Source organism: Pelophylax lessonae, assembly GCF_965119305.1.
Source record: "Pelophylax lessonae genome assembly, chromosome: 1".
Classification (NCBI taxonomy): domain Eukaryota; kingdom Metazoa; phylum Chordata; class Amphibia; order Anura; family Ranidae; genus Pelophylax; species Pelophylax lessonae.
Genome location: NC_138768.1, coordinates 576,608,791 through 576,627,028, shown reverse-complemented (window position 1 = coordinate 576,627,028; position 18,238 = coordinate 576,608,791). Strand labels below are relative to the sequence as shown.

Genomic DNA, 18,238 nt, shown 5'->3' with positions numbered 1-18,238 from the left:
ATATTTTAAGGGAATATCCTCCCATATTTTCTTATTGTCTTATCAATATGAAGGGCTGCCTTGTTGGCCATAAGGAATGTGTACAAGGCAGAAGGGGGGGGGGGGGGGGAGGGCAAGCTTTACTACTGGTGACTGCCAGTCACTGACTCTCTGCTTTGCCCCCCCCCCCCCCCCATGTTCACTGGAGCGCAGGGCTGTGGATGGGGCGGGAGCAGCTGGGTTGGACTCTCAGTGGCTCGCTAAGAGGATGACCGGGATACTGGTCCAGGCTTGTGGGTGGATCCTGACCATATGGTCATGATGTGGTCTGTGATGTCAGCCGACAGTAGGCTTCAGCCAACTGTTGGTTGAAAACAGGTCACAGGAGTGCAGAACGAGCTTTGGCTTTACTTCTCTTTTAATATACAATGGAACACTGGAGGAAAAAAAAAAAAAAACACACCAATCACAAAAAATGAAATAGCTGGAAAAAAAAACACACACACACAAAACAAAACCACCCAAGAGTAAATAAGAAAAATATTTATTCATTCTTCATAGATCCCATTAGGATCCAATATTTACGATTAGGAATAAAAAATGCAGTGGAAATGCAAAGGAATTTTGCAGCGCTGAATGTTTTTTTTTTTTTTTAAGCATTCCACTAGCTGTTGAATTTGTCACATTTCAAGGTCACTGGTACTGCAATATGCAGCTGAAGTAAAAGTTTTAAGTCAGTGTCCTTACAAGATGATCACATATTTTAGGTTTCTCGCCTTTAACTGCAAGGCTCAAATATTTCAGTGTTTGAATACTTGCCATTTTATCTGAAAAACACATTTTCTGGTATTAACTGTGAAAACAGAAGATAGGAAATGATCTACAAGTGTTTACAGTAACATTATATTGTAATCAGCCGGCCTGGAGCTGTTCAAATGTTTGCAGTCCATACTATGGCTGGAATCTAGAAGTGTGTTTTTTTTTCACAAGTCAGCTGAACATTCCTCCACGAATGTGAACATTATCGCTCAATCCTTGTTCAATCAGCTTGATGTCTTCCAGGTCATCCTTGATGATACCAATTAAATGGCTCAGTCCTTCCTGCTGTTGTTTTAAGTGCTAAGGATAAAAAGAGAATTTATACATTGCAATTACCATATCACATAAATCAAATCTCCCACTTATTTTAGGATTATGTGAATGCAGGTACCAAATATTTCAGAGGAAACCATGAGAATTTTGACTAACCTGTAAATTCATAGGCAGGCTACCTTCAAGTGATTGGACACTGGCAAAAAAAGGCTCGCTAGGGCCGCCCCCAGTGCACGCTAATATAACCTAACCCACTTTGTGGACTCCAGTTTCAATGCAAGCAATAAGGAGTGAGGGAATGAGATTAAGGGGAAAAAAGCACCACATTTAAAAATAAGTAGGTATTGCACCAAAATGTTACAGACAATTACAACAGGGAACACAAAGTGAATAACTCCCCATTTCTCCACCTATGCATTTGCATTGTGTGCGAAGCACTGCGGGTTGTCCATTACTAAGCCAGAAACCAGTCCCAAAATACAGGGACCCCTGTCTTGCCTTAACAACATTGCTGGGCCCATAAGGGGACCAGGCTTCACTTGTTGAGGGCATATCCCCAAATGGGTTTACAGGGTTTGGGAACCATAGCGATGGGCTACAGCCCTGGACCTGTATAGCAACATGCACTTTGTACCAAGGTGAGCGCCTCACACAGGAACCAGTGTCCAAAGCAAACATTACAGACCAGCTCCACACAGGTACAGTCCCCCAAGGTATAACAACGAGAGGTACCAATCCAGAAACTGCTAGCTAGCCCAGGGCAACAAGCAGTGAGATCTTGATAGAAGTGTCAAAAAAATGAAGAGCTAAAAAGAAAAAAAACTTTGGCAAAGGAGAAAAAAAAAGGTCCATTACCCAAGTACAACTACCTAAGCAAGAACCTGGAGTATTGGGGAGTGGGTGGTGTTATAAGAGCATGCATTAGTGGCACCCTAGCAAGTTTTATTGCCAGTGTCCAAATCGCCAGAAAGTAGCCAGCATATAACCCATGGACTATGAACACAAGTCATGTGTCCTGTACTGTGCCTTTTAGGTAACAGGATATTTGACCTACCTTTAAAATTGTTTTCTTGAAGTACATCAGAAGACATAGGATTAACTAGTTCTTAGATTAATAGGTTATCCTCCACCTCCAGTTTATTGGACACTTGCAAAAGCAAAGCTGAAAACTTAGCTCTGCGTAACCCATCCTACGCTCACCAAGCCTTCAGTTTTGTAGCAAGCAAAACAAGACACAGAGGGGAGGGCCTTGTGTCCTGTAATGTACTTATCTTTTTTCTCTTTTTTTGCAGGGAGCTTGGCTGACCAACACGAGCCATAGAATGAATACATCCTATGTATACGCTCATGAAGCCAAGAAAGATGAAGAAAATCCCCCAGCCACAAAAGCACAGAGCCTTCGTTAGCCATACCCTTGACCAACAGAGCCTGGCAGACCCCACTGCAGCAATGGAAGGCTGCATGTTAGCACCCACTAGGGGAAAAAAATTACACCTTAAAGAGAACTTCAAACTTCTTGTTCAAAAGGGTCCTTAAACACAGAAACCTCATTTCATGGGAACCGTCAAGGTCTTTATTTTAAGGTATGAAGCAGCTGAACTACCCATTTCTTACGGAAGTCTTCCACCATAGGGTATTGGTAAACAAACTGTTTTAGAGGATAGAGAACCTTTTCTGGGTGTGCCTAGTATTCATAAAGTACCTCCTGTATATGAGAATGAACCAGAAAGGTCAGAGAAGGCTTGGAAGCTTTCCAGAGACCTTGGGCAAGGTTGACTCAGATTGCTGCACCTGTAATGCAGTAATGACATGTTTCCACATGTCAACAAATGCCCTTACTGCAGGTTTGAGGGCCTGAGGCATGCCAGAATAATGGACATCCTCCTGTGAGGAGTCAGCTGAAGAGCATAAAGCAGTCTTCCCCAATTTCTTTTCCTCTGAGGTCAGCAAGGCAGACAAAGGAAAATCCCAGAAAAAAAAAAAAATAGGCAATGAAGGTAATAGGAGCGCTTAAGACTTTGACATCTACCTTGATATCAGCCAACGGTTCCATGATGATCATCAGAGAATCTCTTCTTAGATACAAAAGGAAATAGAGGAAGGTGCCTCCCCCCCCATATTGAATAAAGGGTAACCCAGAAGCGCATAGGATCTCTACACGAGAGCCAGTAAGAGGACTAATGCTGACAGAGCTCACCCCAAAGGGATTACTTACAGCCTAGACATGAGTAAGTGCAGAGGGGAGCCTTGCTATGTCCAAACATATAAAAGCCACGAAGCAGGAGGTACCCACAATGGTGCACACATTCGCAGAATCACCTGCTGAAAATGGCACCAATGTTAAATCCAGCAGCGCCTAACTGGTCATTCACCTCCTGTGACCACAGAAGGGAAAACTCAGGTGTGAGAGGGTGGGAACAACAGCATGCCGACTCCTCAGTCAAGGCACTTACTATTCAGACGCCTTTGGAGCCATAGGGTCCTAGGACAAAGATCAAGTTTTGCCTCTCCGTGGTTAGTCACATCCCTGCAGGAGTCTTCAGGGTCTGGTTCTGCAGTAGGACCATGGCCCTGGACCTCTAGAGTACCCTAAAAGCCTCTCCAGATGATGCAGCTATGCTAAGTGCTTGTTGTGGGGTCCAGTGTTGCTTAGCAGCTTACAGGCTTACATCCCTTGAGAAGCAACCAATCCAGGTAGATGCAGTTGAATGAGATCTCTGGAGCAAGCAGACTGGACACCAAAAAAAAAAAAAAAGAACACCCTGCTAGAACAACAAAGTAGGCATTAGAAAAAAAAAAAAAAAGTAAGTTAACCCAAGAGTAGGAGAGAAAAACGTCCACCCCCCAAGGACAAAAAAAAAAAAAAAACTGAAGGCATGATGGGGGTAGGAGGGCTAATGCAGGGCTGGGTGTTTGCTTTTGCCAGTGTCCAATTACCTGGGGGTGGAGCGTAAGCCTTTGGAGACCCCGGTCCTAAACCAATCTTACTAAACAAAGGGCCAGTTTACGGTCCTTCAGACTTTAGGGGGCCAGACTTTGGCTACTCCGAGTAGAAAAGGTCCTGATGTCAGTAGGAAAAATAATGCCTCATTGTTTGTTTCAGTGGGAGTAATTGTGTCCCATCATTGATGTCAGTAGGAGGAATTGTGTTGTGCTCCATCGTTGGTGTCATTGGGAAGAATTGTGCCGCTTCACTGGGGTCAGTGGGGAAGAATTATGCCCGACTGTTGGCATCAGTGGATAAATAAGTGCGCCAAGGCTGGGATAAAAGCAAGCAAAGGGCCATATCTGGCCCCCAGGCTGCAGTTTGGAGACCACTGGTCTAAGAATTAGCCAATTCTGTGCCATGTGTGATGTAGAAAAAGAATAAAACAAAAAAAGAGGCAACTCTTTTTTTGGCTTGTCTAAGCAAAAGTAATTTAGATGTTCACACTGCTGCAGTAACAATAATCATCTTTCATTTTCACTTATGTTGCATTCAAGGAGGCTTCAATTGATTTTAATGGCAAATCTAACCACTCCAAACTGCAACATGCAGGACGTTTTCCAATAGTCCAGTTGAAAATGAAGGGTATTTGTCAAAACTGAAGCAGACAATCTGGAGCAGCTGTGCATGGCAACCAACCAACTTCAGCTTTTAATAAAAATAAAGATAAGCTGGCTGGTTGCCACGCACATTAGTTCCAGACTGTGGCTTTCCCCCTTAATCTATTTTCTGCATTTGGACCAAAATTTCTTATGCAACAGCCTGACTTGCAAAATCCTTAAACGTTTGAAAAAAAAAAATCTTACCTGCTTGATTTCTCTCAAGAGATCTGCGTCTACATAATAATTTTCTTCTGATCTTACTGCTCCGAAGTGGTTCTGCATTCTAATCTGTGACATTAGTTCATTTAGCCTACCCTAAAAAACAAATAATTAAATTCAGTTGTGGTTACAGTACTAATATGCTGGAAAACAATAGACCAGAAGTCAGCATTAGCAGTGAATCAGAGATTAAATAAAGCAGCATTCTGCCGTACAACTGTACTGAGACATGTGAAATGCCACTGCAGGAATTCTCCTACAAATGCTAGTTGCCTGGCTTCAGTTTGAGTGTTAAAGACCCCAGACAAGCAACGACGCAAATGAAAGTTGACCCAGCATTAAAAGCAAGGTTCTGCTATTTCATTTTTTTAGGTTCTTCAAGGTCAGGGAGCCAATAGCACAAGCATGACAGCGAGCCTTATGCTACAAAAGTTTGGCCAGCTTTAGGCTGACTGATCATTTCATTGTAGACTTGAGCTTTCAAGTCAACAAAATTTCACAAGTAGTGTAAAGGGCCTACCTAAAAATTGTGTTTACAATAGATTACAGCTAATCAGATGGTCTTTTACTTTAAACAGTTGATGATAAATCCAAAATGCTGACCAGACAAATTAATTAATTTAAAGCATACTTAAACTGCCTGCATTAAAAAAGCAACAAAATCAGACAGACAAAAACTATTTTTCCAGACCTGTAACTTTTGCCTGATACCCATCTACACTTTGGTTCCCATGGTATGAAGCAACAGATGCAGTACAATTGGCTGGTAATATCAGCAGAATTATCAGTGAAAGAAGATACTGCTGGTGCCCGCAATGTAGGTCACATTACCTAACATGGTGGCAGAAAAGAAAAAGAGCACGTTCATTCTTTTCACCCCTTAGTCCTGACCTAAACCATCCTACCCTGTCCTCTACAGATGTACACTCATCAAGATCAGACAGCTGCAGCCTTTGTTTAACCACTTCAATACAGGAGACTTTAAAGTATAACTAAAGGCAATATGTTTTAGTTTTGGATATAGTGGAGAGGTATTAGAACCCTTGTCAGTTTTTAGTGCTGTCTGTGCCTTCGTTAGGGAGATTTACCTTATTTGTCCAGTTTACCATTGTCATCGTAAAAGTAAAAGAAAAACCCCTTTATTTTGGGTTGTCCCCAGGAAAGTAATAGAGGGGAAATCTTCCAATGGGGACACTAGTTCTGGTGCCCTCGGGGTCCCTAAGGAATTGCTTTAATTTTCTGTGATTTCCTCTAACTTCATGTTTGGCTATGGGACAAAAAGTAAAGGGAAACCTCTGCAATGGGACACAGATGGCGAAATAAAATCTCTCAGGGGTTGTATCCCTCCCTTACTCTATCCAAAATGAAGAAAAAAAAAGTTTTGCACATAGTTTAACTTAAAACCTCTTCCTGCACAGGCCAATTTAGCTGTCACAGTTTTAATGACAACTACACAGCCATGCAACACTGTGCTAATATGACATTTTTATAATTTTTTTTTCACGCAAACCATGCTTTTTTTGGTGGTATTTATTCACTGCTGTTTTTTTTTTTTTTTGTTAAAACGAAAAAAAAAGACAAATTTTTGAAAGAAAAAAAAATGTTTTCGTTGTTTAACATTTTGCAAATAATATTTCTTTGGTGATAACAACCCAAAAACTGTGTATATTATTTAGTCTGTAGGACTTATGTAGGAGATTGTATGCATGTATATACACACACACACACACACACACACACACACCATATTTATCGGTGTAGAACACGCACCCTAATTTTAAGAGGGAAGTCTTGAGGAGAAAAAAAAAAAAAACTTAAAAATTTTATATATAGAACTTTGAAGCAAAATAAGGGTCAGTGCCCCTCAATGCAGTCTGATCAGTGCCCATCTGCAGCCTCACCATTGTTGCAGCCTGATCAATGCACCCCCCTGCAGCCTCACCACTGTTGCAGCCTGATCAATTCCCCCCCTGCAGGCTGCAACAATGGTGAGGCTGCAGATGGGCACTGATCAGACTGCATTGAGGGGCACTGACCCTAATTTTGCTTCAAAGTTCTTTATATAAAATTTAAGTTTATTTCCTCAAAAATTTCCTCTTAAAATTAGGGTGCATGTTCTACGCCAAAAAATATGATGAGTATATATATATTTTTTATTTTTTTTCACAGGTACTCCTTGTGGAGGGATCTGGGGGTCTAAAAGACCCCAAACCCCTCCTCGGCACTGAAAAGCATTCAAAACGCCAAGTTTGACTGTTTTGAATGTTGTCAGTTTTTTTAATTTGGCGCAGAGTACCCGGAAGTGATGTGATGACATCACTTCAGGGTTTTTTACATGGAGACCTGATCGGAGCCGAATGCGGCTTTGATCGGGTCTTCGGCGGCCGTGCAGGTAGGATGCCCGGGTCTCCCGGTGGGGCGGGAGACCCGGTCGAGCCACGGAAGGCGGCTGGACGTCCCCTCCTGCTCCTTGTGATGACAGCCGAGCGGCTTCTCAGCCGCATCGGGGGTCATTACAAGACAGCCAACCGTCGGCTATGGACGCCAGTACCGGGGTGATGCCTCTAGCTGCAGGCATCACTCCAGCACTTTCCCGAAATATCGGCAACCTCAAGGGCCGATTCAGATATATCGGGGAAAGTGCATATCAGCCCCCGATATATCGGTGGTGCCGATAATCGGTTGATCCCATAATAAAATATATATATATATATATATATATATATATATATATATATATATATATATATATATATATATATATATATATATACACATACATACATACATATATATATATACACACACACACACACACACACACACACACACACAGTTGTGCTCATAAGTTTATATACCCTGGCAGAATTTATGATGAATTATCAGTTAACGGTGTTTACTCTTTAAATCATGACAACACAAACTACCCAAATTGCCCTGATCAAAAGTTTACTTACCTGGTGATTTCGGCCTGATAACATGCACACAAGTTGATACAAAGGAGTTTGAATGGCTAATAAAAAGGTAACCCTCCTCACCTGTGATCTGTTTGCCTGCAATGTGTGTGTGTGTGTGTGTGCGTGTGCGTGTGCGTGTGCGTGGGTGCGTGTATAAAAGGTCAAATGAGTTTCTGGACTCCTGACATACCCTTGCATCTTTCATCCAGTGCTGCACTGACGTTTCTGGATTCTGAGTCATGAGGAAAGAAAGAAAGAAAAAGGATCTGTGGGAAAAGGTAGTTTAACTGTATAAAACCGGAAAGGGATATAAAAAGATATCCAAGGAATTGAGAATGCCAATCAGCAGTGTTCAAATTCTAATCAAGAAGTGGAAAATTAGGGGTTCTGTTGAAACCAAACCACGGTCAGGTAGACCAACAAAAATTTCAGCCACAACTGCCAGAAAAATTGTTAAGAATGCAAAGAAAAATTCACAAATAACTTCAGGTGAAATACAGGACTCTGAAAACATGTGGCTGTTTCAAGATGCACAATAAGGAGGCACTTGAAGAAAGATGGGCTGCATAGTCAAATCGCCAGAAGAAAGCCATTACTACGCTAATGCCACAAAGTATCCCGCTTACAATATGCCAAAAAGCACAGAGACAAGCCTCAAACCTTCTGGCACAAAGTCATTTTTTGAGGAATGAGACCAAAATTCAGCTTTTTGGCCACAACCATAAACGCTACATTTGGAGAAGAGTCAACAAGGCCTATGATAAAAGGTACACCATTCCTACTGTGAAACACGGAGGTGGATCGCTGATGTTTTGGAGATGTGCAAGCTACAAAAGCCACAGGAAATTTGGTAAGAATTGATGGCAAGATGAATGCAGTATGTTATCAAAAAATTCTGGAGGAAAATTTGCATTCATCAGCCCAGAAGCTGCGCATGGGACGCACTTGGACATTCCAAAATGACAATGATCCTAAACACAAGGCCAAGTCAACCTGTCATTGGCTACAGCAGAATAAAATAAAGGTTCCAGAGTGGCCATCTCAGTCTCCTGACCAGAATATCATTGAGCCACTCTGGGGAGATATCAAAATGTGCAGTTAATGCAAGAAAGCACAAGAATTTACAGGAACTGCAAGCTTTTTGCCAGGAAGAATTGGCAGCTTTACCATCTGAGAAGAAAGAGCCTCATCCACAAATACCGCAAAAGACTTCAAGCTGTTATTGATGTTAAAGAAGGGAGAAACTTGCCCGGGGGACGGGAGTACATCTCAACAACTCCCAGCTCCCTTTAGGCCCGTGTTCCCACATTAGGAATCCCCGTAATTTTGCAAGCATCTACACCTTTCCCCCCGCCCTCCTGCTGCTGGGATTACATCTCTCCCTCACTCTTCAGACTTGGGGATTTTTGCCTTCCCATGGGCTCCTTTTTGTCCCCATTATACTCATTTGAGCACTGGCCTAACATAGTTGCTTACTGTGCGCTTTCACTACTCTGGGTCTGGTTGCTTCTGATCCAATGTAAACTGGGATAGTTGTCAAATGTTATGTTGATGTTATGGAATTGTTCTCTGTTTATGTCTGTATTCCCATCTGCATTCCATGCTTTCTGTAATTGCTCATTTCATTACCAATAAAATGTTTAAAAAAAAAAAATACAAAAAAAAAATACAAAAAAAAAAAAAAGAAGGGAGAAACATGGTATTAAGTACTGGGGTATGTAGACTTTTGATCAGTGTCATTTGGGTAGTTTCTGTTGTCATTACGATTTAAAAAGGGTAAACACAGTTGACTAATAATAAATGGCTTCAGCCAAACCATAACCATGTGAAAGAAACATTTTTGTGCTATCATCTATATTCTAGGAAAAATGGCCAAGAAATCATAAATTCTGCCAGGGTATGTAGAAGCTATATATATATATATATATATATATATATATATATATAATATATATATATATATATAATATATTAGTGATCGACCGATATCAGTTCTTCGTTACCGATATTTCGGCCATCTCATATCGGTATCGGCCGGTATTTTGGCACATTTAAAATTTTGCAAAATAAACACAAATTTCAACACAAATCAATTAATAAACATGTTAATCTTTATTTATTAACAATTTAAACATAAAGGCCTCATTCTTCACACCTTAATTGCATGAAAACTGATAGGAAAACTTCTATTTCAATTGCAGGGACATTTAGTTTCACATCATCTGATTGTGCATTAATGCATAATAAACTGCTGCAGTACTGCACTCACTGCAATAATTTTAAATCACTACTGCAGTGCAGTCAGTGCAAAACAGCTAGAAAAAAAGCTAAGCAACAGCTACACAGTGGATTGGACTAGAGTCAGTGTGGACTACCTCTGCAGTAGGGCACTCACTGCAACTACAGCAGTCAGTGCAAAACTGCTAGAAAAAAAGCTAGGCAACAGCTAGACAGTGGATTGGATTGGAGTCAGTGGACGACCTCTGCAGTAGGGCACTCACTGCAACTACAGCAGTCAGTGCAAAACTGCTAGAAAAAAAGCAAGGCAACAGCTAGACAGTGGATTGGATTGGAGTCAGTGGACTACCTCTGCAGTAGGGCACTCACTGCAACTACAGCAGTCAGTGCAAAACTGCTAGAAAAAAAGCTAGGCAACAGCTACACAGTGGATTGGAGTGGACACTACTCTTTTCAATATTCCCAGTTAAGTAGAACGATATTCTACTGCAGAAAGCAGAACATTTCAGCATGTCCATGGTCACCTACTAAAGGTCTTCTGTTTTGTTCATATAATGCTGCCACTTCAAAAAACATGCTCAGGCGGAGAGGAGGGCAGAGAAAGAGGCATCTTCTAGCATGGGAAGCAAGTCTTTTGTAGTGTGCCTCATTTTCTTTCCACCACTGAAGAGGATGACTTCTTCTGTCAATTACTGGTTCTTTCAAATAGAGATGAAGTTAATCATCCAGGCTCATAGTTGCAGATTAAGAAGAAATTGAATCCTCCGCATGAGGCCCCAATAAAACACTGAAAATGTCCTGATCAATTCCACCACGATGAAGAAGAATCTCTTCTGTTCATTGATGTATTTTTGGACATTTTTCTGTTTTTGCAGCATGCTGCTCTTTACAAAAATAGTGTTCTGGTTCTGGACTTGTCTTTTCGGCAGGAACCTCCTGTTGAATATCTTCTGTCAGCCATTGTTTTGCCTTTGCCAATACATCATTAGAAGAGAAAGCATGGTTCTTGTATCGAGGATTCAAAAGACTTGCAAGCACAAAATTTTGAATCTCTTCATGCTTCTCAAAGCATATATCAAAGCTTTTTGGCTTGACAGACCATCATTTGAAAGTTGAAGGGTGTTGTGTGCCATGACACTGAGGTCTGACATATCAGCAAGCCTCATTCCTTTCCGCATGTTTGCTCCACTGTCTTGAAGTAGCACAAGTATCACGCAGTCTTTGTTGATTCCCCAGTCTTCAAGCATGCCTAGAAACATTTCTCTACTGTACTCCCTAGTGTGGGATCCTTGCATCACTTTTGTATTCAAAACCAATTGCCTTTTTGTCCATCCGCTGTCAATGAAGTGGCATGTAAGAATCATTAGTGACTTCGTTTGTTCTAACCAGCAGTCAGTCGTGAATGAGAGTGAGTTGCCAGCATTCTCTGGTTGCAGCATAGCCTTTACTTTGTCAACGACCTTTTCGTCAAGCTTTGCCAGCATTTTGGTTCGATAATACTTCACTCTTCAGTGTGTAGTTTGGCTCAAGTAATGACATCAACCGCTTAAATCCTGAGTCAGACACCATTGTAAATGGCTGGTTATCAGTGACAATCATCTCTGTGATTACTTTGTCCAGCAGTTGGGATCTTCCATCTGAAACTAGACAGCGACACCTGTTTTTTTTTTCCAGAAACATATCTGTTGTTGCCTGGGATAGTGGAGGAGGCATTTCAAAATCATTTTGATATTCATTTTGTTTTTTTCGGCGGGTGGCTGGTTTGCTCGCTGGAACCCTGTTGTGGAGTGGGTGGCTGGATGCTGGCACCCTGTTCTGTTGTGTGTGTTCTGCAGCCGATTCGTCCAGTGGAGCAGGCAAAGCTTGATAGATCTGAGTTCCAGGACATTTATCGGTAAAGAGGATTCCTCTGTCGACCAGACTCCCTGGGCACAGAGATTGTCCAGCAGTCCACAACAGTGGCAGAAAGGACTTGCCCTGGCTCAGGGCGGGCGACAGAAGCCACGTGAGCATTGACCTCATAAGTCGGCTCAAGCATATTCTGTCCAAGGACTGCGGATCCTTGTTCCACTTGACAAGAATCTCCTTTTGCAGAGGCCTGGAATGAAAATAAGCAAATGGGACCACCTCGAAGGTCGACACCATCAGCCCCAAGGCTCTCATGCAAGTCCGCAGAGATGAGAGATCGTTCATCAGCAACCTGATCTCTCCCCCTGCAACGTCTGAAGTTTGTCCCTGGGAAGAAAGACCCTCGCCAGAGAGGAGTCTAAAGTCAGACCCAGGTAATTTAGTCGCACCAAAGGGGTCAGCACAGATTTTTTGAAGTTGATGGTCCACCCGAACTCCTGAAGGGTCTGGACTATGATTGACAGGTCGCCCAACAAGGTTGGGTGAGAGTTTGCTCTCAACAGGACATCGTCCAGATATCCGAGGATCACAATCCCTCTTTTGCGGAGCAAAGCCAACACCAGAACCAAAACTGAAAGTGCTCCTCCGCCACTACAAAACAGAGATACCTCTGATGTCCCCCGTATATAGGCATGTGCAGATACGCATCTTTGATTCCAATGGAGGCTAGAAAGTCCCCTTGATTTAAGGAGATCCTGCACTGCCTCCCTGAGATCCTTCAAGCGATCCGGAGACAGACGAAAATTTGAGGGAAAAAATCTGTCTGCTGGGCGAGACCAAAATTCGATCTTGTACCCTGAACGAATTAGTTTGTGAACCCATTTGTCCTTAATCAGAGATGTCCAGGGTTCCTGAAAGTAACGCAGACGTCCCCCCACCGCCGAATTGGGTGAGGGAGCCCCTTCATGCCGAAGAGGATTTGTCCACCGAACTGGACAGGCTAGTCTTGGGCTTACTCGACCAAGCCTTGTTCCCTCCAGAGGCTCTGAAAGGTTTACCTTTTTCTTGCGTCCCTGAGGCACGAAAAAAAGAACGCTTAAGAGCCGTGAAAAAGGGCCCCCGCTTACTGCGCCTTACCTTTTGAGGATTGGGGGAGAATAGTACTCTTACCCCCCCCCCCCCTTAAACCTTTGATCAACTTATCCAAGGAGTCTCCAAACAGACGTTCACCCAAAAAAGGGAGATCTGTTAAGGCCTTCTTAGAAGCCTGGTCCGCCAACCAGCTTTTCAGCCACACCATGCGGCCTATGGCAATCCCTACCGCTGACACTCTGGCAACCAGAGGGGCCAAGTCACACAGGAACACCAGGGCTTGGGCCATCTGGTCTGTGAGCTCAATCAGAGTCAGGGAAACTATCTCAGTGGTTACCCCTAAGCACTTTAACCCATTCCGTTACCGAGAAACCAGAACGGACACAAAGACAGGTTTTAATATGGAGCCTGCCAAAAGATGCAAGTGGCGGGAAAGGGATTCCACCTGTCTGTCCACCGGGTCCGTAAACGTTGAGGAGTCTTCCACAGGCACCACAGTAGATATGTTTAACCTGGAAATAGGGTGATCCACCCTAAGTGACACCTTCCAGTGGTTCGAGACCGAGTCAGTAAAGGGATAACGGCTTTAAATCGCTTTGGCACCACTAGCACGTGCTTAATGCGCCACCATTGCTCATTCACAATATTGTGAAAGTCCTCGGGACAAGGGAACACCTGATCTGACTTCTGGGCTTTGCAGGAGCCAAAACTACCCGCTTTCCTGACTGTGTGGGCTCATCATCCAATTTCAATGTTTCCCTTACTGAACGAGTCATTGCTTCCACCATAGCACGTTCCCACGCTGCAGCCGAGGAGGACATATCTTCCTCACTATCCGACTGAAAGGACAGGGATCCCTCAGGGAGGGGGTTGTCCGAGGCAACCATATCAGGCTCTGAATTAGAGGACAGAGAAGGCAGTGGCCCTTTTTGGCTAGTGACATATTTCATTACAAAACTCACCTTTGATGCCAGATTTTCCCATGCTGCAGAAAGACATGAGACTGTGATCCGGATGCACCCACAGTTGCACTGAGGGGATCTGGAGGAGAAATAACTGCTTGGGACTCCATTTTGCAAGTTGTATAAAAAAAAAAAAGGTGTATCGCCCCTTTAAATCAGGATCGCGGTCCGCACCGCTATATCGCGCTGTAACCAGAGTCGCCCTTAAATAGTGTCAGGAGCAGAGTGTGGCCGAGGGATGCCCAAAAGAAGACCCCTATACTGTACCACCTCACAGTGTAATCAGCAACTCTGCAGCATGGAGATTCAGCATGAAATGTCTCACAGGAGGGGACATAGAATCACAAGAGACCGAAGACTGCCTATGCAGCTCAAGGCTATAACAAAGCATAGGAAGCTCAGGGAAAATGGCCGCTGTACCTTACACACAGAGAACCGATGCCCACACTTAAGATGGCGGCTAAAAACGCTGCCATGCCATCAGGACTCAGACATGAAGCCACCACAGGGATCTACCCAAGACACGAGACCCCACAGGACAAGGTAACACTGTACAACCCCCCCCCCACCCCGGGCGCCAGGTGTCGAATATAGCGCACTCATGCAGGAGCAGGGAGGTTAGGGCCTGGTCCCGATAGGCCTGGGGGATCTTTCTCCTGTTATCCCCAGGAGTGGGCCCACATCACCCCCCTAGAGGCCGCTAGGGACATGAGGGGTTTAGTATTACTCACCATACCATGGACCGGGTGAGCTCCGCTCCAGGCAGGCGGCCTGCCACCCTGAGCGGGGGTGCTGCCAGCCAAAGGGTACGCTGCGACTCAGGGCGTTCCAGGTCGATGCGTCCCGGCGAGACATCCGCTCGCAGGCTCGTCCCCATCCCCACAGGCCTCGTCGGACCATAACCCGCTCACGCTCATTGGCCAGGCTGGGAGACTGCAGGGATCTAGATTATCCAGTGCGAAACTGCAGCCGGCTGTCGCTTGTAGTTCACCAGGAGGATCCTTCGACACTAGCTAGCGATAGTGAGTAAAGATAAATAAATTTAAACATTCTTATAAGAATAAAAAACTAAGACCGAAGCCCCAGCAGGAAACCTAGGTCCTACTACTTCTCTAGGCAGCAAGAAACTGATTTAAGAGCATATTGTTTTTTTATTTACACACTACGATTGCTTGCAACTGTAAATTTTAGTTATAAACAACGATTTTTTCTCAATGAAAACTATTGTGTTTAGTAGTGTGATTAGCCATAGCTAATCAGATGGTAGAGATGGGTTGTAATTGATCCTGTCTGTACCATGCGATCACTGTGATCATTCACATATCTTATCACAACAGTACATAGTGAACTGCATGAACCAAAGCCATTCATTGTGTACAATTATCATCATGTGATATACTGTTATTGGTCACAGCGATCAAATGGTACTGGTAGCGGGCTGGTACAGTAATCAGTCATTGGCTGTGTCCACTGAACAGTGGGTGACAGATTGCTCCGGAGTGCAGTTTGGATAACAGGGCTCCAGCTCAGCCGGGAAGCGGTTAAATCCTGCAAAGAAGGGCTTCCTCTCCTGGCTCCTTTTCCCTGGCTCGAAGTCTATGGGGCTGTAATGTGAAGAAGTGGCCAGGAGGGGGGCGGAGCCGGCTGGCGAGAGAGATGGACGCTTAGCAGCACAGCTCCTCGCCAAGCAGTCCGATCGGAGCCACTAACACCGCGGAGGGTCACCGCAGATCAGCCTAAGCTACTCCTCAGGATGCCTGGAGGTCGTCAGCAGGTCCCGGGGAAGCGTAAGGGGAAAACCAAGCCTGGTAAGCTTCTGAACTTCTTCCACCCGGCGGGCGGGATGCCAAACCAAAATGGCGCCGGCGCTTACTCCAGCGGCGCCTCGCGGCCTCCTCCTCGCACATCCCCTGCTACAGTACAGTCGGAAGGGCTACCGCTGTCACCTACAGAACCCTCGGCCACTGGTGAAGGGATGCAGGCAGTTTCTACCCCTAGATCAGCGTGTGCCAGCCCGGCCAAATCAAAACTTAAGCTGCAGCTTCCAGAACATGAGGGAGCTCAGGGAGGAAACAGATGACACGCTGGTGTTTCATGACACCATATCCTCATTCCCCACAACTGGCAAACCTGTCATGGACTCCTTATTAAAAGAAATGATGATGTCTTTAAGGAGCTCAATACATGCTGACATGCTTCAGCTTATGACCCGCTGCAATACGGTGGTCGCAGCAGTCAGCGACAGGGTGGATCATGTGGAGACCAAAATGGGGGAGTTTGCTGACACCTTTAATACCATGGTGGATGCCCACAATGAACATGAGGACGACATCACCTGGCTCAAAAACGAAAGTAGCAGATCTTGAAGATAGATCTAGACGCAACAACATTAAAATTAGAGGGATTCCAGAGACAGTAAAACCCCATGAGCTGGCCGAATTTCTCACCAACATCATGCAGGAAGCTCTTCCAGATGTACCCCTGTGCGACATGGCGATCGATCGCATTCATAGGCTACCTAAGCCGAAACATATTGCAGCCTCCCTGCCCAGGGACACTATAGCACGTGTCCATTTCTACACGGTAAAGGAGAAATTCATGTCCCTGGTGAGGAAAGGCACTGACCTTCCCCCTGCCTTAAACAACCTCTCCTTCTATGCCGATTTATCTGCGCATACAATGAACAGAAGGCGTAATCTCTTTACGGTCACCAAACCCCTCAGGAACCATCATATTCCGTATAGATGGAATTACCCAGCAACTTTAGTAGTGACCAGGGGAGACAGGGATTACAGGATTTCCTCGCTGGAGGATGGCCTAGCCTTGCTGGAAAAATGGGGGATACTGGACCCGGACGGAGAGCCAAACCCCTCCCAGGTGGACTGAAATCGAGCTATATATAACTGTGGTGACCCCAACAATTCTTACTACCCAGCGACCATGCTCCAGCGGACATGCTCGGCTAACGACTGTTTCTTTAATACCCCCTCCTCAAACGGTTCCATACCGTACAGACCCCCCTGTGGAGTCGCCTTTTTTTACCCTCTACGTGCCACCTGCCGAGGGCACTCTTCCCCTGACTCTCTTTTGTTATTTTCTTGTTAGACTCTGTACTTCATCCTGCTCTTTTCTTCCCGGTGATTCGGATATACCACTTTGACCGGACCTCACGGGCGGCTGCCCTCATCGGCTTCTCCTCACCAACCAGCTCACCCGGTGTGCTCGGACTCAGGACCTCCGTTCCAGCGTGATACCAGTGAGTACCTCTCAATTATCTGTGCAGACTTTATCTCACCACATTCGCCACAATGTCCTTTCAAATACTTTCACTCAACGTTAATGGCCTGAACAGTCCTCACAAAAGACATATGCTCTGGAGAGAGCTTAAGACCCTGAAATGCGAATTGGCAGTTATACAGGAGACCCATTTTATGAATGGCAATCACCCACAAATCTCATCTAAAGATTATCCTCAAGTGTACTATGCTAATGGCCCCAAGAAGAAATGTGGAGTAGCAATATTGGTAAGGGAATCCCTGGACTTTAGCCTGCTGTCTCAATTTGCGGACCCTGAAGGCCGTTTCTTGGTTCTTTCCTGCACTATCAACAAAGCCACTTATACTATAGTGGCGGTGTATGCCCCCAATACGGGTCAAATTTCTTTCCTGAAAAAGCTATGGAAACAAATTCAGCCGCTAATTCAGGGCCATGTCCTTCTTTGCGGTGACTTTAATGCTGTCCCCAATTTCCAACTGGACGTTTCGCTGAACTATCCAAGACGCTTCCATCGAGCGGATCTGGCAAATTTTCTATCTACAACGGAACTTTATGATGTGTGGCGATGCCTCAACTCGTCGGAGAGAGACTATTCCTTTTATTCTAAAACCCATCATTCCTACTCGCGGATAGATCTCTTTCTCACGAATAAATTTTTGCTACAGCGGGTCTCTCGCGCATCTGTGGGTTCCATTATGTGGTCGGACCACGCCCCTGTTATTATTCAAAACGGGGACGTGCCCTTCACCACAAGGGCCAACAGGTGGCGATTTGACGCCAGCCTACTTGCCAAATCGGAGATCCGGAGGAATGTGTGTTCTAAACTCACTGAATTTTTTGCACTTAATGATGATTCGGTGAAGTGTCCTTTTGCATTATGGAATGCCCATAAGGCATTTATGCGAGGAATATTGATGTCAGAAGGGGCAAGGGAACGGAGGCATAGAAGACAACAATTGGATACTATCCTTGGTTCCATTAAACGTA

The 18,238-nt window shown here is 44.5% G+C and overlaps 1 protein-coding gene across 2 annotated transcripts in view; it reads right to left on the bottom strand.

The window, feature by feature from the left end:
• Positions 1-507: 507 nt before the first annotated feature.
• The window catches only part of NUP54 (nucleoporin 54), an 80,236-nt gene continuing 62,505 nt past the window's right edge, over positions 508-18,238 (bottom strand). For both annotated transcript variants that reach the window (XM_082245374.1, XM_082245375.1), the window contains 2 exons: positions 4,864-4,974; positions 508-1,098 (listed from right to left, as the gene is read on the bottom strand). In XM_082245374.1, coding sequence (XP_082101500.1) covers positions 970-1,098; positions 4,864-4,974 — 240 coding nt within the window. In that variant the 3' untranslated portion in view covers positions 508-969. The remainder of the gene's footprint in view (positions 1,099-4,863; positions 4,975-18,238) is intronic.